Here is a 25,415-nt window from a genome sequence, read left to right on the forward strand (position 1 = left end):
AATCTTAAATGGATTCTCTTGTTATGATATCATACTTGTATTATCTTTTATCAACAGCTGCTAAAGTTTCCCAATACTCTATGTGTTGTTCCCATTATAAACTCTGGATGCAATGGGAGTACAAATACCCAATATATAGGAAGGGTGCTGCTACAAAAAATGTTGGTCAAATTAATTGTAATTCCCGTGGAGCTGGGTTGGGCCGTTCGTAGGCCCCGTGTGCGTGCGCCCGGTTAATGCACATTCCCAAGATCGGGGAATCGGAGAATCGGGGGATCGGGGGATCGGGAGGTGGGCTTTCGAGAGGTGGATGGTGTTGGGGTGGTGGGTTCTCTCTCTCTTCGCCGTCGTCAGCTGGCTACCGCTGCTACTGAGCAACTGCAGCTGAGCCTCAGTCGAATTTCAGCTGAGCGGTTCAGTCGAGAAACGAGTTTCATGCCGAACGGACGCTCACGCTGCGTCGATTTCTCGCGGACGAAGAAAACTGGGGGAAGAATTCGCCAGATTTTGTTTATTTACATGCGTTACATGGCTCTTTAATTGGCTGCGCGAGTGTGGACGAGTGTTTGAGGGTGTGTGTGCAAAAATAATTTGCTTTATTTTTTTTACACTTTTTTTTTACATTCGAAAGTGCCTACCGAAATACAAAAAAAAAATTAACCAAAAAAAAATCAAGTAAAATAAAAAAGAAAGATAGAAAAGAGAGTGTGTGTGTGAGAGTGTGTTAACCTGGGTACAGGCATTATGGACCGATGCATGTGAACTGACAGGAAATAGAGCGCCATTAAGCCAACAACAGCACATCACATCACATCAAAAGGCAGTTAGAACCATGGAAAGACGCGGCCCAAACAGATTTGCTAATTGAGGTCGTTGTCTAGGTAAGTTGTCAGCTTCTTCTGGTTTCCGTTTTGCAGCAGCTCCTAAAAAAAATTCACTTACGAGCAGTGCAACACCAACAGAAATAATACCACCGACTAACTACGATCTCCGATCGGCAGATAAAGCTCCAAAACGGTAAATTATGCCGGTGTGCTGGGGGCAAGAAACTCTCCTGGGCTGCAAAATTCACACGTTGCACAGTGGGGCAAAGGACATTGGAATGGAATTTGTTGTATTGGAAATATTCGAAATTTGTCCATTCATAAAAGTTTTTACCATTCACTGGTATGCAAAACCCATATCGTTTTTACATGAAATACTCTTTTCGAACATATCAAATTTACCTGGCCTATGCGGCTATGATATTACATAATGTAAAATCGATCTACGTTACATATCGATTTTTTTTTTACACTTAAAACTCCTTACTTTGTTGAGTTCGCAACAAAGCAACCACAATTAAGAGGAAAGCATTTTTCCATGCGGACTTTCTTTTATTTTATTTGAAAAGTTCACACGTTCTACTGTTCAATTTACTCTACGTGCTTTTTAGCAGTTTCGCACTAGATATATGGTTAGATGTGCATTTGATTTCTTTTATTAGGGTGTAGCACTAGCACACGTCGTTTAGTTTCACCTAAATTCAATCCCCCACGGAGGCTGGGAAATCATTCCATCTTTAAGTGCCGTTGCCCCAGGGTGCCCTGCAAAAAGCGGAAAATCAAAATGACAGATAGTCGGACTTCGTCAGAAGAAAAAGCCACTGAGTCAGCAGTGAAAGCAGCGGATCGGATTGGTTTGGTATTTGGTATTGGATCGAAAGCTCGATCTCGATCTCGAGCTCGACTCCACTTCCTCGTTGCTAAACTTTTGGTAACCAAAGATCGGAAGATCCGAAGATCTGAGGGGTGAGAACCAGAATAGTAGAGGCCCGGCTCTGATAATATAATTATCCAAACGGGCAGGCGGCCACATAACTGAGCGGCAATCAATGGTTTATGGCCATAATGATGCTGGCGCGATCGGCGGCGATGAAAACCACAGCGGAAACGGCATTATCGCGGCTTTCAACTATCGATCAAAAAAGCAGGCAGCTATGTAAGGTCGAAGCACGGCGGCTAAATGCATATTAAGTAATTTCCAGCAAGTGAGAAACGCGAAAAAAACGAGATAAAACGTAAATAGATACTTGTATGGCTCTATTTAGCGCATGTTTCCTTTTGAAAAACATTCGCAGCATGTTTTTATGTTTTTTTTTTCGGTTTTTTGGTTCCGCTAAGGCAAGTGGCAAGTGCAAAAATTTGTTGCGAAAATTGATTAACATCAAACTGGTTGGCGAGAGATGGAGATGGATACGTTTGGAGCACCCGCCGCTATTTTCCCCTGCCCATAAACCCGCAAATTTATGAAATTGCTGGTCAAAAGTTTTTAATTGAATCTCACATAAAAAGTAAAAAATGGGAAAAAATCAAATAAAAGCAGCGCAAACAAAAAAGCGGCGACAAAGACAACAAACGGTGATGATGATTGGGACATGAAGTTTGGAACTGCCGACGATTTGCTTTTTTTTTTCTTTTCGTATTTATATATTTTTGTATTTTTTATTATTTTTTTCTTAATTTCAATGTACACATACACATGGCGTTTATTATTTGGCAACTTTTGCCCAAGACTTTTCACTGAGAAACCGAGCTCGGTGATCAACTGATAAACTGGTTTCACAGTTTATTGAATTTTATACAACATTTGCATCGCTCCAGCCGCCGAACAATAAACAATTTCAGTGAGCAAAACAAAAAGATGGTCGCTCGTTGAGTTTTGCCCAAGGTATTTGACCCACCAGCAGAATTGTTCTCATTCTGATTCGGATTCGTACTCGGATTCAGATTCTGATTCTCACCAATGCGCAATAAGCTAAGGGGGAAGCTTCGGGGATACTGACAACCCTCCCGAAAAAAAGTGTCAGCACAGCACAGCTGCCTCGCAAGAAGCTTAAATCCCCGGAAAGATTTCAAAATGCGAACAAAAGGCAAACAAACAAAGTCTTAAGTTACCCCCCATTCACTCAAGGAATCTGCGCCTTATTTCCTTTCCGATTCAGATGCAGATCACTCTCTTTATAGGTCCCCCCTCCTTGAAAAGCCCCCCGTTGGGCGCCATAAGTTTATCCCACTTTTTGTACCTGTCACTCTGCCGCGCGCTCCTCTCACTTTCGTTCGACTTTGGCCATTTGGGCATGGGTTGCCCAAATACCCATGCCCGCGTGATGAAGGGCCTTTCTAAATCTTTAATGGCCAGTCGCCGTCGATGATCCCCTTTTACCTTTGATACTGGGAATTCTGTGTAATGCGTTGTGTACACAAAACTGCTACAAGCTGTGCAACAAATGCGGGAAAGATAATAGGGCTGAAAGTTTATTTCGTTATCTCTTAATGTTTTTTTGAAGGAAAACATAATTTTCCTATAATACGTTTTGAAAATATTTTTAAGTCCGAATAAAAAAAATACCTCATTACATTCAAGTACTTAAAAAGTTCTTAAGTTTCGCACCACCAGAATTCGCACCTCAGCTGTTTGCTTGGCTTACGACGTTGGCTTAAAGACTTCCTCTATGATCTATGGCTATCATGTAATACCTCTGTCAGGGGGTACTTGAACTTCCATTCTCCGTTCTCGATTCTCCATTCTCGATTCTCCATTCTTCAACTGACGCTCCGCTGGCGACGCTCGCCGAACAATAGAGTTCTTGTTGCTGCTGGATTTCTACTACCACTTCGACTATATCTCCCATATCCCGCTCCCTGTGCATTGTCTATATAATCCATGGGGCACAGAGCCCATACATAGTAATTAGAATCATGCACGAGCATACCTTTGTATCTATGTATCTGTATTCTTCTGTCTATGTATCTGCGTATCTGGGGGTTTGCTTCGGTTTGTTTGTGGTGTTCAGAGTTCGCTGACTGTGACTTTAACCGTTGGCGTCTGCGCCTCAGTCGTTAATTTAGGCTCCGGTAATTATGAGCGACAGAAGCGGACCATTTCCCATTTGCCCCAAAAGCAAATTGAGTCGAAGAATTTGATTCGGGATTGGGGATTGGAGATGGTAGATGGTAGATGGGATTTGGGAGATAGAAGCTAGCCAAGTTGACTGCTCTATGCCATTAATCACTGGAGTTGGTCAGTTGAAAATTCAATTTCGTGGCCACAAAAGTCGACAAATTAACGTCTTTTTAATTGCTCCTGCTTTTGATGTTGCTTTTGCTTCTGCCTTTGCCTTTGCCTTTGCATTTGCCACGACAAAACATTCAACAAACAACAACAGCAACAATGGCCAATTGTCATGTGAAGTCGTTGAACTCAAGAGCCCCCAACAACCAGAGTTTATTTAGCCCCCTTCCGACTCCACCGATTTCGTCCGAGCTCTATGTGTTTTCATTTTTCTGTGGTTTATCCATGTTTGTGTTAAAAGCTGGGGACATCGCAGTTATACAATAGATCAGCTGCTGATCCATCATTTTACCTCTCCATTAAATTGTGAAACAAAAGCTGCAGTTTGCCTTTGGTAAAATTGAAAACCAAAATAAAAGAGCGGCATTTGACTGGGCATGACCTTGACAAGGGCAGCCGCTTGGCAAACGTGTTTGCTCTCTAAGCAAACCGGTATGCTCCCATCCCCTCCTATCCCCCCTCGTGAACCGCAGATATTTTAGACTTTGGTGACGCTTCAAAGATTTTTCCAACGCAAAAATTGTCACACGAAAAAAATGGGCGAGCACACAGGCAGAATTTTTACCACGTGCCAAAGGGGAGAATCCGAGCGTGAGCAAAAAGCATGCTCGGCCAGCAAAGCAAGCTTGCAACAGAGCATCCAAGCAGAGCTGAACAGATGGAATGGAACTAAAAACACTCTCATATTGGCAGGCATGCATGAATAAAAAAATATACCTAAATTAATAGCAATAGCAATGGCTATACAACAAATAATTGTAAAGGGATTTCTTACATTTCTGCTTTGGAAGCAACAAAAATAATTTAAATTATCTATTATCTATTTAAACACGATTATATACAAATTATATGAGTTTTTTTTTAGTATCTTCGTTCTTGCTTTTGCTGCGAAAAATACGGCCTTTGTCAAAAACAAGTTTTTTTTCTGTCACGAGTCGGTTTTAGTGGTCATTTTAATGAGTAAACTATAAAATCTTTATGTGAGGCCTGAGGTATGGAAAGTCAGCTTGCTAAATTGAACAATCGTTAAGATGATATAAAACAAATAAATATATAAAAGGTGCCAACATAAAGAACAGTTTGAATTTACATTCACTTTTATCTTTAAAGAGGGATATTTAATAAATTAAGTTGGCCGACTAAAGGCCCCAGGAATTCAGTGCTATTTCTGTGCCCACAGCTGTGTGCATACATATGTGCTTGTCTAACAATTGCAGTTTATTTCTTGCCGCTTCTCGTTTTTTTCCTTTTCAATTGCAATTCGACTCAATTGTGCCGAGTACGAAAGCGTGAAAAACTGGACGGATTCAACCAGTAATAATGGGAGTTGACCGGCCACTGACCACTGAATAGTATTGGTTTTTATTGGATCCATTGGACACACGCACTGCGTAGTGTTGTGGATAAAAACAGTGTTGAAATTAGCCTAAAAAGCTCAAAGGCTTTTTCTATATGAACTTGAAATGATCGGTGGTAATGTGTCTTACAGGTCGGGGGCCTCCAAATCACCGAACCATGGTTTCTTTCGCCAAGCGGGACTTGCATAATTTTATACCTCTGCCTTTACATTTCAGCCTTTGTTTACTTTGATTTGTGTTATTACTTAATTGCTTTGAACCTGAAAACTGCTGACGAAAATAAAACAAAAAACTCTAATTTATAGCGCGTCTTTATGCAAATCTTTGAAAGCATTTACATATGATTTTGTGTAAATTCTGGTTTTCGCAGCAATTTTTTTTCGTTTTGTTTGGCTGAAAATGCAAAACACGCGCCGTCCACAAACAAAAAATTAGACAAAAAAGCGTCCAGCTCCAGTTGACTTCATTGTCACCCGAAAAAAAGCGTGTTGACATTGAAAATGGTCAAAAAGAAAAAGGGGCAAAAAAAAAGCAGAGAAAAGAAAGAGGAGAATCCCAGAAAGCCGAAGAGTTGAAATGGGATCGCATTGGGGCAAGTGGGTCAGCATGAAATCCACAAATGTTGGGCAAGGGCCGCAGACACCCGAGAAGACTGAGAAGAAGACTCGCGGAGAAGACGGGGGATCAGCGGAAGACGAGGGCGAAGAAAGAGCAGCGGGCGGGAAGACGTGCGTGAAATACGCCCCAAATGCACAGATACTGATTTGGCCATATATATTGTATAATCATAGCAAATATCGGTACGTGATCTGGCTTTGTTATACGATATTTGTATATATACTTGGTCGGGAGAGGAATTTAAAAAAAAACTTAGGTAATACCCACAAATAAATGGTTCTGTTGTCAAGAATCTACACATGGAATACCAATCAGAATGGTTTAATAACTTCAACTTATTTATATTATATTATATTATATTCTCGACCCAAAATTATTTATTGTTTGTAGGAATTAAAAATATTATTTTTATTATTTGTTATCTGTTCAAAACTATTTGTATTTTTGGTGCAAGACCTTTTTTGGCCAAGTTACAGCAAAAAAAAAACAAATATTTTTACCAAAAGCCCAGATACCAATTTGTAACAAAAAAATAATTCGATTTTTAGGCGTAACAATGGAACTATTGATCCAAATATGGATTGTCATACCTTTCTGAACTCGTTGTTAAATTTCCAATCGATTGGCATTTAAACATAGATATTTTATTTTTTGGCCATTTTTTTCAAAAAATCCTGATGCACCCCCTTATAAAAAAAATAAAAATAGGCGAAAATTTTATTTTTCCAAAATCACACGGAAAGTGTCATGGATTTAATTATTATTTTGTTAGCTGTTCAAAATAGTATGTCTTTTTGGTGTAAGACCATTTTTGGCCAAGTTACAGCAAAAAAACGAAAAGAAAAAATTCAAATTTAAAAAAAAAACCCATATCCCAATTTTTCACAAATAATTCGTTTTTTTACCATAACAACATAAATATTTATCCAAATATGGATTGTCATACCGTTCTGAACTCGTTATTAAATTTTCAATCGATTGGCATTTAAACCTGAACATTGTATTTTTTGGCCAGTTTTCGCAAAAAAACAAAAAGAAAAGAATTTTGCTATTAAAAAAAATTGTTCTGATATCACCACTGCCCCCCATGCTGGAACCTATCTATTTCTTTAACCACGTAGCTTTGCCCCCGAGAAATCCTCCCACAATCGAGTGCACATTTCGCCATCGGAGCATTCGCACATAATACAGATAGCAGACAGTCCCCCAAACGATTGAAATCCCATTGGGTTTAGCTAATGTCCAATGTTCGATTTCGATGCCTGAGGACGTGCCTCACATGAGCGAGAGACGCTCCCAAAACACACATTTCGATCATTGTATAATCTCGGAGACGGGACGGCGATGGAGACTCCAAGACTTGGACACTCGGCGATATCTTGAGCCGGGAGCTACGTGACATGACTGAGGCATCGGCATCGGCGGGTCTAATCTTTTATATAAGTGCCTGCTGGAATTCCATTAGCCGAACTCCGAAAACTAGCGAATAAAACAAAAACAAACGAACCAGAGCTCAAATCAAGCGGCGCTTGCGTGCTGCAAGTGTTGCAAGTTGCAAGTGCTTCCTGCTCGAAGGAGGCATGCAACACGCATCCAGTTGGGAGCGGAGTGATCAGTGATCGGGGGGCCTTGGCCAACTTGTTTGGCCAGTATGCGAATCTAAAGAGAGAGAGAGACTTGTTGTCGATACTAAACACTGAGAGAAAATCCATAATTCAATTAAATTTGATTACTTGGATTACTGAATTTAATGCTATTTTAATAGACTATTTGCTTTTATAAGAATTGTTTACCTAATTTTAAATTTCAAGGTCTGGATCCATGGAAAAAATATTTTAAAATGTTAAAAATGAGAAAAAAATTTTTACCATTTTGAATTAGCTTTAAAGTGGTACAATAATTAAGGAATTTTCTTAGCTCAATCATTTTTTGATTGTTGCCAGATTTCTACGTTCTTATTTTTGAAAACAACTTTTTTTCTGTGTAAAGCTTTTTTTTTTGGGGCAGAAAGTAAAACCCGCCACTTGCCACAGCTGTTTTTGGCCAGGTCTCTGTGCTTTTTTTTCGGCCAGGTCGGAAAGTCTGAGTGCCTTGGGTGCAGGTGACATACTTTTCTCAGCGGCCTGTCCTAAAATAATTTTACTTTTTCTTAGCCAACTTAGCCAACTGGTTGGCTTACTACTTTCTCTGCCCTGATGGTGGATTTCTTGGCTGGTTTCTTGGTGGTACTGGGGATTTCTTGGCGGATTTATTGGCTGCTTTCCTATGGGGTCCATTTCAAGGTCAGCGACAGTCGTGCCCGCCGTCGTAGTTTCCCACCATCCAAAAGCTGTGACTTGCATTCGCAATGAATCTTAATGCCAGCCAGATGATGGTCATTATCCATTATCCGCGATCCGTGATGCAAATATATGGCTGACAGTTTTCGAGTCTTGAAACGAATCGAAACGAATACGAATACGAATCTGAATCCGTTTCCAAGTCCGGGCAATGACATTCGTCTGGGGTTTGTTCCCCCTTGTCATTTTTGTTTCTTACTTACATACTTTGTGTATAAGTGTACTTTATGTGTACTTTGGCTTTTTGTTTAGCGGAATCAGAGTCCGAATCGCCAGTGCATTCCAGGCGGTGTGAGCTCATCCATTTCTTCTGGAGCGGATCAGCAGGGTAATCGGATCCGCGGACCTCGAACCTCGGACCTCCGCCTGTGAAATCGATCCGAAGGGGGTTAGCAGGTGCTCACGACTCGGAACTGGGAATGAATTTCAGCGGAAAGCAGATACCACAGATCAAATAGTCGCCCCAAAAAAAGGGATAGCACCTTAATTTTTAAAACGCGATTTCCTGGGTTTCACTTAGAGTTTAGTAACTTGATATTAATTCTAAATCACTTGTAAATATTATTTTAAGGCACTATAAATTATTAGAAAATTAGAAATTACAAATTTATAAGTATCATTATGCCAAAATTCAATTTATAGTACGTTTTGGAAAAGGTTGGGTAAGTTTACCTATGAACCCTTCGATAAACGTCAAGTTCTAGTTAAATGCAAGCTATATGCAGATTTTCAGCTAGTTCCGTTTCGCGACTCATTGCTTTATCTTGGCATTTTTCTCATATTTGGCCAGGCCATGTCCATGTTCACCCACTAATTGGTGGCTCGGCGGTGGCTGTGGCACCTGGCCACCTAGTTACCCATTCAGCTGTCCAATTTCATTGATAAACATTTGCCCCACCCTCCCACACACACACACACACACTCCATATTGCCCATTGAAAGAGAGAAATAGAGAAATATCTTGAGCCAAGGTGAGCCACATTTGTTCGATTCGGTTTCGATTGGTTCAATGCACCCCACCCAGTGGTGCAGTGGTGCACTCAGTGGTGCAGACACTCCACTTCTTTTTCTTTCGGCGCCTGTCCACCAATAAAAAAAACCAATCCATGATCAATCGCTGCAAATGGCCAAAACGAAGTTAGCCGCATTTTTGCCCCTGTTCGGCTGGCAAAACAGATGCAGATACTTGCACTTACGGATATACAGATACCGATACAGATACAGATACACATTCGAAATACAGATTCCAAGATACAGATACGTGGATGGAAATGGAAATGGGGATGGCATGGGCGGCAATTGTTCAGTTCAAGTGGCAACCGGTTGGATGCGACGCGCAATTAAAAAGCGCGACCAACCAAGGCAATCTAAGCACAGTGGAACCTCATTAGGGCGAACAACTATTTTTTATTATTAAGGGGGATACATTATAGAAAACATCTTTATATATATTTATTTTTATAAAAGCTTTTTAAAAACCTAAATCTAGAGCTTTTTCGCCTTGGTTTTAAGAGTAGTTCTTCTTGAATTCCAAACTAAGAACATTTTAACGTCTAGATATTATTTTTTTCAAAGGGTTGTTCATCAAACAGAGATCCCACTGTAAAACTAACTATAATAAGGTGAGGCGAGCTCATCTCTGTGTGGGACTTTATTGGAATGGCTCGCTTTAGATGTTGGATGGGATTGGAGACCGTAGAATGGAGATGGCAGATTTCAGATTGCAGATGGGATTGGGCCGCGCACTTGTCGACGATTTCCTGTCATTAGTTTGGCTGCATGTCAAGGTTGTTTGGCAAGGCAAGCCCAGCAGCAGAATACTATATACAGATATATCTATATGCTATACATATCCGATGGATGCAATTGTATAGCTGACTGGCTGGCTGGCTGGCACAATGCAATTAAGGCAGTGCGTTAAACGTCTTTCAAATGAAATGCAAGCCAGTTATTACCGAAGTAAGAAAGCCGCTTTAACCAGGGAGAGAGAAGCAAAAGTTGCCAGTTGCTAGTTGGCTGGTAGCAAGTTGCAAGTTGCTATTGCAGCTGCATTGCATTTCATTTCGCTTCACTTTCTTCCAGGCAGCCGTTTTCCAGCTCGTTTGGCCAGTGGGCGGGGTTGGGGATTTTGAAAAACCGGCATCTCCGTTTGCAATGTGGAAAATGCACTCTAACAAATTATTATGAGCAGCACTTGGCTTGCAATTGGCTGTGGATGTATGTATGTTGCTGTTGCTGTTTTGTTTGTTGCTGCTGCGGCTGCTGCTGCTGCTGTGGTTGCAACACTCAAACACCCAAAAAATAATCATAAAAAAAACCCGATCTTGACAGGTTGCTTGGCTATGCACCGTTGCCGTTTATTGGGCGGCATTTTCAGTGCTCCGAAGTTCCCAAAAAAAAAGTAAAAACTCTATAAAAACACTTGCAGGTGGTCAGATTCAGATCCACAAAAAGGTAGCCTCTTAATAGGGAATTTAAATAGGCGGAGAATTGCGGTTCTCTGAGTATTATTTGTTTAAAACGAAAATATAGAGAAACAAACACTGAGCCAAGAAAAGTCCATATACCATATTATATAACTAAACTATAACTGAACTATAACCATTATATCATATTACTAAAGACCCTAGCTAAAGTCCACTCGAATCAAAGTCGAAGAAAATCTTGGCACACAGCTGTGCTGGCAAAAGTTCAAAGCTATAAATATTCCATAGATTAAACCATATAGACGAAATGTGTGACGGGGCAACTGCGATAATGCTGGTTATACTATATGTAATACAAGATGGTTCAACATGTGTGTAAGTGGATATCTCCTGTCGCAGCACTCCACTTTGTGAATTCGAACAGTGAACACATGTGTGTACGCAAATGTCTGTTGCTGCAGATTGAGCCACACATTGAATTGTCCGGACGGCTGACTGCACTTGCGAACGCAATTGCGAGCGTAATTGAATCAGCTGCCCGGGTTTTGGATCTCGCGGATCTCGAGTCGAAATCATCGCAAACGCATGCAACTGTCTGTTTGGTTAAAACTCTCAAAAGATCGAGTGGTTCGGGGGGATCCCATCCAATTCAATCCAGTCTGCAGTACTGCAGTTGACCCCATTCTGCAGACTAATGACTGACGTCAGAGTTCGAGTGCAACTTAAGGCACAGAAAAAAAAACATGAGCATTATTAAGAATATTCATCTTATAATATGCCAAGGATTCCTTACATTTTTTTTTGTTTTGTAAAAGAAATCCCTATTTCATATTTGACCTTAGAAAACAATTTATATAAAAGGTAGATCTATTCTACATTATGTAATATCAATATTAACTCGATATAGGGCCAGGTAAATTTTAAGTGGTCCAAATGAGTATTCATGTAAAAACGATAGGGGTTTCGCATAACCAGGAATTTACATGCGCAGATCGATTTTACATGCTTTTTCTTTTGTGTGTAATATCTAGAATTTTCCCCCTGTGTAGGATACCCATGAAGCCACTAGGGCGCTGACAGTTGCCTCTGGCATTGATTGAAGTCTAATTAAAGCGAGACATGCAAAAAAAAAATAGTAAAGAAAAAACTGAATAAAAGGGCCACGGCTAACGGGGCTTGTTGTGGCCCCGGTATGTAGATCAACTCTTTTCCTACCTATGCCATGCATTTTTCTCCACCTAGGAAAACACAGAAAACAGTGAAAAGGAGGGTTACTTTTTCCTAGGCGTGCCGCAAAATATTTATGAAAGATTTGCCTCGAGGAAATCTTTCGAACCTAAGCAAACCAAAACGGAACTGAACCTCCAGCAGCCAATGATCATAACTATTATTACGCTGATCATATGGTTTCCATTGTCGAATTTGCCATCGCGAAACTTGTTTACGGCTTGTTCTCTGTGTTCTTCTTGCCGCTTTTCGGAATGAGTTTGTGCCACTTTTCGCAACAACTACGAAAAAAATGAGGCAAAACAAAAAGAGAGAGAGATAAAAAAAAAAAACAGCACAGCACAAGAATTCCCTCAAATCGGGGTCACTAAGTACCAGAGAGGAGGTCTTTGTCTGCTGGCTGGAGAAATGCTATTGCTATTGCTATTGCTATTGCCATATTGCTACACATATATCGAGATCCATACAGTACACGACTGATAGCAACGCCCCCGTCTGCGAAGAAACCTTCGCGACGACCGAAGACACGACTGTGTTAAGGTTGAGGTTATCACAGACCCCAAAACGTGCCCGACCAACTACAAATAAATAGAGAGAGATATAATGGCTACAAGTACAAGTACAAGTACACAGCGAGTGCCAGATGGTGTATTTAGTGTTTTTGCCTAGTTAGTTTGCTTGTTTTGGGGGTTCCAATGTTTCGGTGGCGCCCTCGAAAATGTTTTGGTCGCTCATATCAGGTCCACTAAGCCCGAGCAAATTTATTGGAATTCTTTGCGTACCTATGTGTATATATTATCGAGGGCTGGCGATAATGCCAGACCTAACCACTAATATGCGAGTCGAACAGGCCTTAAGTGATCAAGATACGGTCGGTGTGGCAAGGAATCCATGCTAGATGGATGCGATAGCAGGTGGGGGCCTTACGAGAATCGAGAATCGGAGCCCTCTAATCGCCAAAATCCCAAATAACCCCTTGAGCGGGTTTTTACTACCCAAACAAATCGATGGATTGCAGTTAAATTCCCAGACAATAATTGAATGTTGGTTTTGTTACTCAAACAGCTGGCGTTTTTATGTTTCTCTAAAAGTATTTTCCATGAAAACCAATTTAGGTTTATGATAGAGCTAAGATAAGTCAAGAAAGTAAATACAATCAGAAATACTTCTGAGGTATTTGAAAAAATTCTTGCTACCCTCTTAGATGGTACATAATTAGAAGTCGGATCGAAGAAGGTGGCACACACCCTATAGCTAGACTATTGGAATGTCCATTTATGGTGGTTCACCTATGATGTCATCAGAGTGGTAGTGTGCGTGTGCGTTTAGGTGAGGCTTCCTTCCTATTTTTTTTGCTGGCTTTTTCTTTGATTTCTTGACGATGGGCCGAAAATGGTCATGCATTTAGAAGTCGCCACTCCTGCGAGTGAAAAGCGTTGGCGGTTTTTCCTCTGTTTATTTTATTTTTAGCGCAAGGAGCGCCATTATAGCAGTTAAAAACTAAAAGAAGGTGGTCGGGCTCCCACGCCAAATAGTTAACTGCGATATTGAAGGTCGTCAATCGTCAATCGTCAATCAGAACGCGAGACTTGCGCAATTCTGCCGGCGCTGCAGTCGGCGCAGCTCATCATCATCTGACTTATGCAACGCACTTAGCTGGAAGTTTTAGTTCAGTTGGCCCAAGTGCGGCGACAAGTGAAGATACAGATACACCGAGCAACAGATACCAGATACTAGAGTGAAATACGAGTACAGTCAAACTTCAATTCCAAGAATCGCCGGGTTTCTCAGAACTTTAAGTTCCGGCTTTCCCTTTTGAACAATTGGTTGTAATTCTAATTCTAACATTTTTCGAAAGATTAACTTTTTCAAAAAAGAATATTCGATATTTCGATCTGAACTTACAAAAATGAATCTCCAATCAGAAAACTAATCCTTTGAAAAATGAATTTCCAATTTCAAAATGAACTTCCAATCAGAAAATTCAAAATCATTTTGATTGCACTTTTTCATGTTTCCTTTCACTTTAAGTTGTTGTTTTTGCTGCTATCATTTGGCATGGCTATCTGATAAGATAAAGCAGCAGCTCCAATTGGGAGAGCCAGGTAACGAAAGAGCGACTCTCTTTTTTTTGCCTGTGGCTCTATTATTAGAGAGTTACCGTTGCTTTATTATTGCCACTATTATTGTGGTCGGTGGTTTGTGTGTATGTGTTTATTGTGTCGGTGTTTAGTGTTCTTTACGTGTGTGTTTGTGCTTTTGTGTTCTATGCATAATTTGCGCGTTTTTTGTTTTCAGTTTTGTTAACGTCGTCGTCGGCGCCGCCTCGCAAAAGTTGCTCCTCTCTTCGTCCAGAAAGAGAGAGAAAGCCAAGGCAAGAAGAAAAGAAAAAAAAAACACCGCTAGCCGCAGTTAGTATGCAATTTTTTGTTGTTTTTCAAGTTTACCTCAATAGCTAAATTCTACTGTGCGGTGTATTAATTTATTTCTGTTTATGACAACGTGCAATTTGTCGAACAACAAACACTGCATTTAATTGCCACAAAGTGACGAGCAAAAGAAAGCTACGAATATAATTCGAAATGTGAAGTGCGAGGAGTGATTCGTCACGTAGATCGGGATCCTAACCCATCCGTCGGAATAACTATAAACTATACAGATGTGTTCAAAAAAATAGTAGTGAAAATGAACTCCCAATTGGAATTGTCTTCAAATGAACTTCTTAAAATTCCTTCTTCCAGTTGAAAATTTACAATTTTTAGACTTTATTATAAGAAAAACTGAAAATGAACTTCCAATTAGAATAGTTGTTACATTTCCTGAAATAAACTAAGAAAATAAACTACCAATTAGAAAAGTTGTAGAATTTCTTCTAAGAAAAAATTAAAATGAACTTCCAATTGGGAGTTGTAAAATTCCTTATAAGAAAATATGAAAATGAACTTTTAATTAGAGGAGTTGTAAAATGAACTCCCTCAAAAAAAAGTACAATTGGGAAGTGTTCTTTCGTACAGTGGATTAAAAATTAACTATTGTTTTATACGAACGTTTCTTAAGAACTTAAGAGTATACCCACTTCTATTATTTTGAACACAGGTGTATTCACTTGCCTCATTCAAAACAGTAGTTACCAATGCAGTTGCTATATTGTTATCTGTGTGAAATTAACGGAAAACTTGCCATTAGCCAAGCGTCGAACAATTTGTTTTCAATTAGCCAAGGAAGTTGGGTTTCAGTCGGTGGCGGGGTGGAAAACCGCAAGAACCCGGGTTTAAAATGCGGAAAATAGTCGGCATATCGATTTTTACTAACTCACTTCTTCGCCAATCCGTCTGCCTCATTCATATTTAAAGCAATTCGAACCCGTTGCCTTCTATGGACTCGCAATCCATTACCAATTCTTTCTTTGGTATCTGCTTTTGGATATATTATGCCATCGATTCTTTATATTTTATCTTTATGGTTTTTTTTTTTCTTGATTGATTCTTTTGCCTTGCTTCATCATTTCTTCACTTTTAAGCCCAAGAAAGCAGAAAGAACGTGTCAAGAAATAATATTTATGTAGAATATTTCAAAGTCCAATTATGTTATGTTAGGTAATCAGAAAACATTTTCTGTAGATCTATCATACATTGAGTTGGGATCCCAAGATTCCTATTCTTTTGAGACCATATAAACGAGTACAGCCCACCGTCATATCTCTCAAATAATATGCATATTTATCGTTTAAATGGGCTTATATGGTTCCACGTCACTCCGAAAGACATTGGAAGGTGCAAAGTACCATTGGATCCCCCAATCGAATGTGGAACGTACACAGGTGACATCTTGTGAGCCATTAGAGCTATGGCAGGGGTACGTGATAACTGGCATTCATAGGGGCATATAGTATATATGGTACTATATATACCAGAGAACCCGAGGATCGGACATTTGCAGACTGAAGCGGCCTAATCAAGTGGCTCAAATTGCCGCACAAATTGAAATAGATAATGGCCCGCAAGTGACAGTGGCGACATAACGACAACGACTGCGACTTAGCATATTCGGGATTAGTCATGCGTATCATTCGCCTGATAACTCAGCAACACAGCAAACCAAACAGAAAAAAAAAACAGATAAGTTGTCGCAAAACAGGCTAAACAGTGACTCGAGAAAGTCATTCCACAGGTGTTTCTGCTGGCAATATCGACTTACCAGTCCGAACGAAAATTAGCAAAGCCGTCTAGTTGGATGGGTGATGATTATAGAGAAACAATGATGAGCACCAATAAAAAATTCCCTCACGTCGATGGTTATCCACCCGTATGATATCATCGCCTAACTTTGGAGCAAAAACCCAAGTCGATTCCGCTGAATGCAATGCCGAACTTCAATGTCAGTGTCATCCATTGAAAAAATCTCTATATTTAAGCCCATGATGGAGCGATCCCCCGACATTCCGGCATACATATCCCAATAATCACATCCGAAGCCACAGAGCTGGGCCATTAATCATCTTGTATCTTGTATTTGCACTTCTGATTCACCTTGCTTAAACATGGATCGCCGGTACTTGGGGGCCCCTCCGAAAATGATAATGCCTCCATTTATTTAGGCCCATGTGTAACGGTAGAAAGTTGCCAATTTTAAGTGTACACATAACGGTGATACTTCTCCAAATGGCTGAAGACATTAGCCGTGAAATTAGCATTCGATTATGGCAGTCGTAGTTTCGTAACCCCCTGATGTAGAACCAAAGGGGGCTTTTTAAGGGGTTCTATTCAGAACTTTACATTTTCGGAATTTTATATATTATAATAAAAATGTTCGGGATAAAAGCTTACTAATTGAGATTAGTAGTAATCTTAACCAAAAATCAATTTGTGGCCTTTCTAAGAAATTAAAATCTGCTTAGATTGGAGAACCTATATTTTATTTCGAGAACCCTTTCCTTGAGATTCCCATTTTCAAAGCCAAAGATATAGCTAGCTCGTGAGGCCTCAATGTTGCTGATCAATCAAGTTCACACAACGATAAGTGATCTCAGTTCGCCGAGTTTTAAAGACCTCGTTTCGGAACGATCGAATTGATAAACGCCGGAATGGAAATACTCGTACTTCACGTTATATGGTATATCACTCGTTGTTTGTCTGTTAACTTTAAACTGGGCTACTCGTGTGAGAAGTGGAAATCGATGGAGGGTTACTTAACCATCTCCAATCCAAAACACACGGGCCCAACGTGCCAAAGCAAACAGTTCAATTACGTCTGATTGTTCAGCTGCATTTAGCAGTTGGCAGTTGACTCTGATTCATCGCTATTTAAAACCTATATATAGGCCATATATTTAGATAATCGAGGGCTTGCATATATCTAGTCCGGCCATAAATTTAAGGCGCCCTTATAAAGATATTTCCAGTAATATATCCCAACCATATAATAATGGCGATAGGCAGAGTATAAAGTTCACATACCATTCCGAGAGCAATTTAATTTTTATTTCAATTAGCCTTTAGTTCACAAAGGCCCCCAAACACTTAACGCTATTAGCCAAGCTCATTATTTTTGGCAACACCACCACACCAACCACAGCCATGTTTATGGAACGTGATGATTTAAGGCAAAAATAAAAAAAAAAACGAAAATAAAAAACATTTTTCATCGCCGTCTCATGATAGCCGAGGAATTTCTACTTACTCATGTTTATTTTCAAGGGGAACTTTAGTGACTGACTATAAAAGAGCCTTTGGGCCAAAGCAGAAACAACGCAGTATTGATAACCCAAAACAGGTTAGAAGAGAGCTGGTTGGCCGACTGGGGAAATACCCATTGGTCGGAGATAGGGGATCAATGGAGGCATTACCCCTGTTTAAATGCACGATTAAACAACAATACGTAGGAAAATGAGACACAATTGCCCAAAAAGTATGAAAACCCCGAGGGGTATTGTTTCATTTTTTTCTGTTTTTTTTTTTGGCGAATCCACATGGGAATCGACGTGACGACTCCATGTTGAGTTTTATATCTAATTAGGCTGGCTAATAGTTGGGCTAATTAGTCGGGGCTGCTCATTAAAAAGTAAACACAAATCGATTGGCCACAGGCAATCACGAATATACACAGTACGGTTCATTAACATAAGTCCAAAGGTTTAGCGATATTATGCGAATATGCTGGATTAATGAAAATCGTTATTTTGAGATCCCTAAACTAGTAAACTAAACTATATACATACATTATATAAATAACAAGGCTCAAGTCAAGTGTATTTTATTCCGAGTTCAATTATCGTCATTTAGTGCAAATAAATCTGTTTTATTTGTCGTTCAAAAGGTTATTTACTGAATTGATTTCCCAATTAAGGGAAACTATTCACTTCCTGTGGGAATTACTTGCGATTAACCTTATAGACATGTAATGCGCTGTATGGTTAATGAAATGATGTATTTGTGTGTACTAATCGAAGCACAGGAAAAAATAATGAGTTTAAAAATATATAATGCATTGTTGAAAAAAAAATAATATCATGAGATTATTACGATTTTTAAGAGCTGAAAATATATAATATCTTAAAAATCTTATCATCTGAATATCTTGATGTTTTTGAATAAAAATGGAATATTTTTCTTTTTTTTCGGTGTATAAACTATAGAACAAGTTGGTGCTGCAACAATTGCCCGTAATTTGCATGGTCTTGCACTCACACCATTGCACCAGCTAACTATGTCATTAGAATTTACTACTGAGTAAGCAGCGCCACGCCCCCGCCCCCCTAACCGCCCCCTTTTCCTATCACACATACATATGTACAGACATATAAAGGTTGCCTTCGCGATTTGCATTGTGTGCAAATGTAACGCACGCGACAAAAAACGCCCGCAAGTCGCGCGCTTCTCATTGCCGCCGACGATTTCGATTTTCTTGGGCTTATCGCTTCGCCAGTTTTCCCAGTATGTGTGTATTTGTGTGTAGGTGTGAGCCATTAAACAACCTGGCCGACAATTAAGCACTAAGCCAGGCGAAAAAGGCAAATAGGAACGGGGAACGAAAAAATTGATAAAGCAAATACGCAGGTGAAATGTAAAACCATCGGGTCGACTTTGAAACATACTTTAGAAATCGAAATTGTTGGACTGCAAACATAACTATTTTTTTTATTTTTGGTAGAGAGGGTATTATGGATGTGTCCCCAACTGGAACAGAACAGAAGTATGTGTATTTCTTTTCGGTGGCATTGTTGATAAAGCGCCTAGAAAGAGCACCTCCACCATCCCCTCCATCATCATTATCCATTATCAGGAACAAAAAAAAAAAAAAACGTTGATAAGACCGAGCGTCTTTTGTAATCGGACTGCTTTTAATTCGCTTTCTTGCCTTTTTTCCACTTTCAGATTTCGCAGCGCACAAATCGCACGCCATTTTCTAGCATGCTCTAGGAATATTACGAAACCCAATCGAAATTTAAAGGAAAACGCCGAATTACACACGTCAAGACACGTTTGAAACGGAAGCGGAAGCGGAAACGGAAGTAGGTGAAGGTGGAAGAAGCAGAGAACAAGTGAGCGAGAGAGAGGGAAACATTTGAGAAGCCACGCCCACAACATGAGTAGCATGAAGGGCGGCTTCTCCACACTGAATCGCTGGTTTGGCCGGAAAAAGGGTAAGTTATCAATAAAAATCCTACCCTACATGTTTAATAACTCCCCGATTATTAGTATCCTTTATCTGCATTACTGTTTACGATCCCCAAACTTTATGCCCACAATCATAAAGGCAATAAACCCTTGCTAAATTAACATTTAAAGTTCCCATAGAGATGGGGTGTAATAAATATAATAAATAACAATTATAAAAAAATTAATTAGAATTACATTCGTATTTATGATATCTTTGTTTCTGGATCTCCCAAGTAGAATATTATTTTATACACACAAAAAAAAGCATGTTCCCGTAAAATCGATATGCCATGTAAATTTAACCCCATTTCGTTTTTACATTATAAAAGGTCAAATTTACCTGGCCACATATCAAATTAAAATTGATCTTAAATAATGTAAAATCGAACTACGTTTCATATGGATTTTTTTTCGGGTGAAGTTATTTAGGTAAAACTAATTCCCTTCCTTCAAAAACTAAATCAAATCATTAATGAATTATTTGTATTCCCTAGACAAATCCGGCACTGGCAGCTCCTCCATGGGCAAGCTGTCCAAGTCGTCGACACAGCTGCACCATTTGTCCACGGACACGGACTTGAACGAGACTAGTCAGCTGGAGTACAACCGGATAACGCCAGTGCCCGCGGCCACCAGCAATGCGCCCTTCGAGCAGACATTCCGCATCACCGTTCTGCTGCCCAAGGAACAGCTCTTTGTGGCCCGCCTGGGAGCCAGGGTGCCGCTGAGCAAGCTCCTTTCGCTCGTCTGCGACAACAAGCAACTGGATGCGGACAAGTACGAGTTCCGGAGTCCAGGTAAGACGATCTACGACAGTCTACACTTTCAATTGGGATTTGAAAAAGAAGAAAAACGAGAGAGATGGTTGTCCGCTTAAGAGAGAGAGTTGTCCGCTCAAGAGAGCTTTACGCGAATTCCCAAAAAAGGAGTCTATTTCCATTGAAAGTAACCCTTCTATTAACCCATTGTCTACATCTCCATATTTTTCAAAACGAGACAGATAGTTGTCCGCTTAAGAGAGATAGTTGTCCGCTCAAGAGCTAAAGCTTAGTTTAATGTTACCAATTGTCAATTCCCAAAAAAGAAGCCTATTTTCATTGAAAGTAACACTTCTATTAACCCATTGTTCACATTCAAAACGAGAGAGATAGTTGTCCGCTTAAGAGAGAGAGTTGTCCGTTCAAGAGAGTTTTACGCGAGAAAGCTTAATTTAAAGTTACCAATTGTCAAAGTAACCCCTCTATTAACCCACTGTCTACATCTCCATCTCTTCCAGTGGACGCTAGTCAGGTGTACAGCTGCGAATCGACGATCGGAGCAGTGGGTCTCTCGGAGATTCGGCTGTGCCACAAGTCGGAGTCCTACGACACCTTCAATCCGGATGTGATGCACAAGTTCCAGCGCACCGGAGCGGCGCGGGATTCCCTAAGCAGCAGTTCCGATTTCAGCAGCAGTCGTCACTCGAAGGTTACGGCCAAAACGCCAAGTCCGTATAGTTCCAGCAACTCGCTGAACTCGATGGACTCCACGGGCATGAACTATACGCGTACGCCGGTGGTGGTGCCGCCGGCAAAGGTTTTGGCACCACCGCCGCGCAAAAAGCGAACGGCACCGAGGCCGCCGAGTCAGATTTGCATCCCGGAACAGTCGGTTCCGGACATTCCGGCTAGCGAGCCCGCCTATGCGGTGATTGTCAAGCGTCCGCAGCTCTGCATGTCCACGCCGAATCTCTCTGGACCACCGGAGTTGGATTGTAATGGCAACAGTAGCGCCAAGTCACCGGATGCCGACTCCACGGACGGTCACTATGCCACCTTGGAGCTAAAGCCTCCGGTGGCAGGTGGTCCCGAACCGACTCCCCGCAAGCGATTGCTGCAGATCAAGAAGAAAACGGCACCGGCACCACCGCCGGACTTCCAAAGTGGCGGGGATAACATATCACTGGCCTCGCTGCCACTTCCTGAAGCGGTGACTACTCCGAATATTCCGCAGCCAGCTCCCAGGATCACCACACCATTGCCCATTGCGCCGGCGGTTAATCCGCCATTGCCTTTTGTGAATGGCAATGGATCACCACCTCCAACCAATGGCAATGTATCCAAAGTCCTTCTAAATAGAACTCCCACGCCGGAGCCCCGATCTTTGGGCAGTGCCGCCGAGGATGATGACAATGATGCGGCTTCCAAGCAAGCGGATTCGGGCATTGGAGAGCCGGCACCATCGCCCTCGGCTTCACCGGAACCCGAGGCGGAGGAGAAATCCCAGCAGGAATCCAGTTCCGAGGACGACGAGGCCATCAAGGTGTACAATTTCAAGCTGTGCCAGACCACCAAGCAAAATGAGCCCACCAGTTTGGCGGAACTGGCAGTGCTGACGGCGCAAGAGGAGGAGGAGCAGGAGGAGCAAGTGCAGCCACCGCTGACCAATGGAACCCCCTTGAGCGAGACCTCAATCACCTCGTGGAACTACTCGGTGCCCATATCGCCGCCTCCCGACTTTTCCGATCCGAAAATGCAGAAGCTTAAGGGTTCTGCGAGTCCCGGTTCGCCGCTGGACGAGATTGTGGATGAACTGGCGACCATAATCAATCAACAACGTCTGGACACGCTGATCAAGAAGCAGCCCGATCCACGGCTGGCGGAGATTGAGGCGCCGAAACCGAATCGATTGGCCAATTTCAGCATAGCCACGGCCACGGCCAAAATTGGACGAGCCGACTCGTTTCAGGCGGTGGGAGGAGGAGGATTAGGAGGAGGAGGATCAGAGGAGGTAACATCCCTCAGTCTTCGCAGCTCCTCGCATCTCTCCCTGAACAAACTGGAGCAGCAGCAGAATGGCATCAGTGGCCTGGGCACGAGGCGCTCCTCCAGCGAGCTGAGCATCGGTGAATCGCCCTCGTTGCAAAGTCTCGAGGTGATCAAGACCATCTTGAACTCGCGGAAGAACAGCTTGGCTGAGAGTGGAGGCAGTGCATCATCATCATTATCATCGCCTGTTACAGAGCAACCAAAGATCATCGAGAAGGTGGAAGGGCTGGAGAAGCTGGCCAAAGAAGAGTCTTCTGTGGAGGAGGAAGTGGTTACCAAGCAGTCGTCAGCCACTCCTGTCCAGAAACAGTCGACTCCGACTACTCCTTCTCCTCCTGCTGTTGAGAAATTATTATCTTACCCTGTTGAGAAACCATCAGCTTCTCCTGTTGAGAAATCATTACCTTCTCCTGTCCAGAAACAATCGATTCCTTCTCCTTCTCCTGCTGTTGAGAAATCATCACCTTATCCTCTGCAAAAACAGTCGACTCCTCCTGCTGTTGTGAAACCATCACCCAATCCTGTCCAGAAACAATCGACTCCTCCTCCTTCTCCTGCTGTTGAGAAAGTATTACCTTCTCCCGTTGAGAAATCATCACCTTCTCCTGTTGAGAAACCCTCACCCACTCCAATACAAAAGCAGCTTTCTTCGCCAGTTGAGAAGCCTTTATCCTCGCCTGTGGTGACTCAGCAGGTGACTCCATTGGCTCAGAAGCAATCCCCGCCAGTGGCCAAAAAGCCATCGCCCCCGGTGGTCAAGAAGATGCCAGAGGTTTCACCAGTTCAAGTGGTCAAAGAGGAAGTTCCCAGCTCGCCAGTCAGTCCGGTTAACCTGAGGAGTACCCAACCAAGTCAACCCATTGAATCCGCTCCCAGCTCCAAGCCCCTGCCACCCACTTATCGCTATTCGGGGCCACCGAGCATTAATTTCGCCACCTGGAGCGAACGACCCAAGTCGACGGTGGCCATCAAGAACGAGGGAGACTATATCTTTGGTGGGGCTGGGCAGGCCAATCAAAGGATCACCTCGCAGCCGCCTGCCAAGCTCACCATCGAGGTGGCTTCACCCATTCTGAGGATGGGCATTCCGCAGCGAAAGGAGTACCACGTTCCCATTACGGTTAAGCCGCTAAAGGATGCGGGTTTGGAGGAGAAGCAAGAGGAAAAGCTGGAGAAACCCGAGGTCAAAGAGCAGCCAATTCAAGAGGAAACCTTTTCCGTTCAGGTTAGACTCAAGCCGCAGCCGAAACCCTTGGAGAAACCCTTGGTTCAGAACCAAAATCAATCTTCCACCCTGCCGCGTCCAGCCAAGACCAATAGATTCACCCTGCCCGCTGGCCAAAGCAACCAGGTGGTGGTCTCTAGCCTGGCCAGCTCCAATTCCCTGCCTCGTCCGGTCTCCAGTCTGGAGAGGAATCGACCAGGAGCAGTGGAACCAGCTAATCCCGCTCCCTTTGGCCAGAACACCCTGCGGCGCACGGGTTTCAAGGAGCGCATGTTGGCCAGGGAGCAGCAGGAACAAGAGCAGGCCTTGAGGATTAGGGTCTCTGGGGTGTCGGTGAATGGAAATCACACTCCTTCTCCAGCAGCTGCAGCTGCTCCTGCTCCTGCCACGCCCACATCCCCGCCAGAAACCAAGCCAGCGCCGCCGGCAAAGAATGCGAATGTGGTGCTCAAGTCCACCAAAGTGGAGCTGAAGCTCCAGGAGCCACCGGAAACTAGGGGGCTACAGATCAAGCTAAAGTCCTCGGTATCCCAGCCAGCGGCCACGCCCTCGCCGCCGCCACCGCCTCCCGTACTTCCGGCTCTGAAGCCCCTGAAGGCCCGGGAAAACGGAAGCGGAAACGGAAGTGGACGCAGTCCCACATCACCGGATCCGCGCTCCCAACTCCTGGATGCGATACGGAATTTCAAACGCGAGGAGCTCAACCGATCCTGAGTTTTTGCGAAAATAAACATTATTAGATAAAGAAATAACAAGAAAAATCAGGCACAAAATCACAAAAGCAGCGCACAAGTTATATATTTTTTAAACCGTTAACAGTAAATTTTGTGTTGAGTTTGTAAATAATTTCGAAAAAGAAACGCCAAGATTTAGTAGAACTTTTTTTTGCACAAACCCATCCCCCTCCCTAAAAAACCCAGCGCTTCTAAAGCGCCTAATACCCCAATTTTTTTAACTAATCTTAGTTTTTTGTTATGAACTATGTAGTTTTTTAATTATTTGTTTTAGTCATTAGGTCACAAGAGAACCCAAAAAAGAAAAAAACTGAAAAATACAAGATAAAGAAAAACGAAAAGCGAAAGATTTATCTAATATACACGTATGTTATTATGCCTATATAATATTTCGTATGTCATAGTGAAATATAGTAACCAATTTTCTAACCAATGGGACTGGTCTACTTAGTCGTGTCAAATAAACAAAAATCAAATGGTAGCGAAAACAAACAAGCCCAAAACCGAGAGTTAATAATGCTAATAAATTATTTTAAAAGCAACAGCAGTTAAGGCATTTACCGCTGATGTATATACCATATATGGCATTGTATTAAACTGAATAAAATAAAATACAGAAATTTAAATATGTCTTTTAATACTAAGAATGGTAATGGTAGGTGTGGAATATATTTTATGCTTGCAAATTTTAAATAAGTCAATCCAAACCTGATTTTCGGTATGAAAATATATATATTACCGTTATTTCGACTTATCTTTTTACGACTGTAAAGATTTATTTATTGCGGTCAATTAAGGAGGCCAAAAGCTACCTTGGGCATTGAATAAAACCTTTTCCTTTAATTAACTAATAAATAATGAAATGCAAACTTACATATCTCTTAACAGTGACGTTTGAATTTCCCGCTCC

The 25,415-nt window shown here is 41.8% G+C and overlaps 1 protein-coding gene across 4 annotated transcripts; it reads left to right on the forward strand.

The window, feature by feature from the left end:
• The first annotated feature begins 433 nt into the window (after positions 1 to 433).
• On the forward strand, positions 434 to 24,996 carry LOC108056473 (proline-rich protein 36). 4 transcript variants are annotated; one of them, XM_017140279.2, is made up of 4 exons: positions 434 to 881; positions 19,455 to 19,723; positions 20,234 to 20,536; positions 21,016 to 24,996. In XM_017140279.2, the coding sequence occupies exons 2-4, from the start codon at positions 19,666 to 19,668 to the stop codon at positions 24,483 to 24,485; spliced, it is 3,831 nt and encodes a 1,276-aa protein (XP_016995768.2). In that variant the 5' UTR covers positions 434 to 881; positions 19,455 to 19,665; the 3' UTR covers positions 24,486 to 24,996. The 4 variants fall into 4 exon arrangements, with proteins under 4 accessions (XP_016995768.2, XP_070074338.1, XP_070074339.1 ...); XM_070218237.1 differs by lacking the exon at positions 434 to 881 and adding an exon at positions 14,380 to 14,492; XM_070218238.1 differs by lacking the exon at positions 434 to 881 and adding an exon at positions 14,380 to 14,455.
• The last annotated feature ends 419 nt before the right edge of the window (positions 24,997 to 25,415 follow it).

The sequence above is a fragment of the Drosophila takahashii genome, chromosome X (genome assembly GCF_030179915.1).
Source record: "Drosophila takahashii strain IR98-3 E-12201 chromosome X, DtakHiC1v2, whole genome shotgun sequence".
NCBI lineage: Eukaryota > Metazoa > Arthropoda > Insecta > Diptera > Drosophilidae > Drosophila > Drosophila takahashii.

Bases quoted from the DNA above. Each gene is read 5' to 3' on its own strand.
- LOC108056473 (XM_017140279.2), top strand. From the start codon at position 19,666: ATGAGTAGCATGAAGGGCGGCTTCTCCACACTGAATCGCTGGTTTGGC. The intron at 19,724-20,233 runs GTAAGTTATCAA...TGTATTCCCTAG, and splicing joins CTGGTTTGGCCGGAAAAAGG to ACAAATCCGGCACTGGCAGC. The intron at 20,537-21,015 runs GTAAGACGATCT...CATCTCTTCCAG, and splicing joins GTACGAGTTCCGGAGTCCAG to TGGACGCTAGTCAGGTGTAC.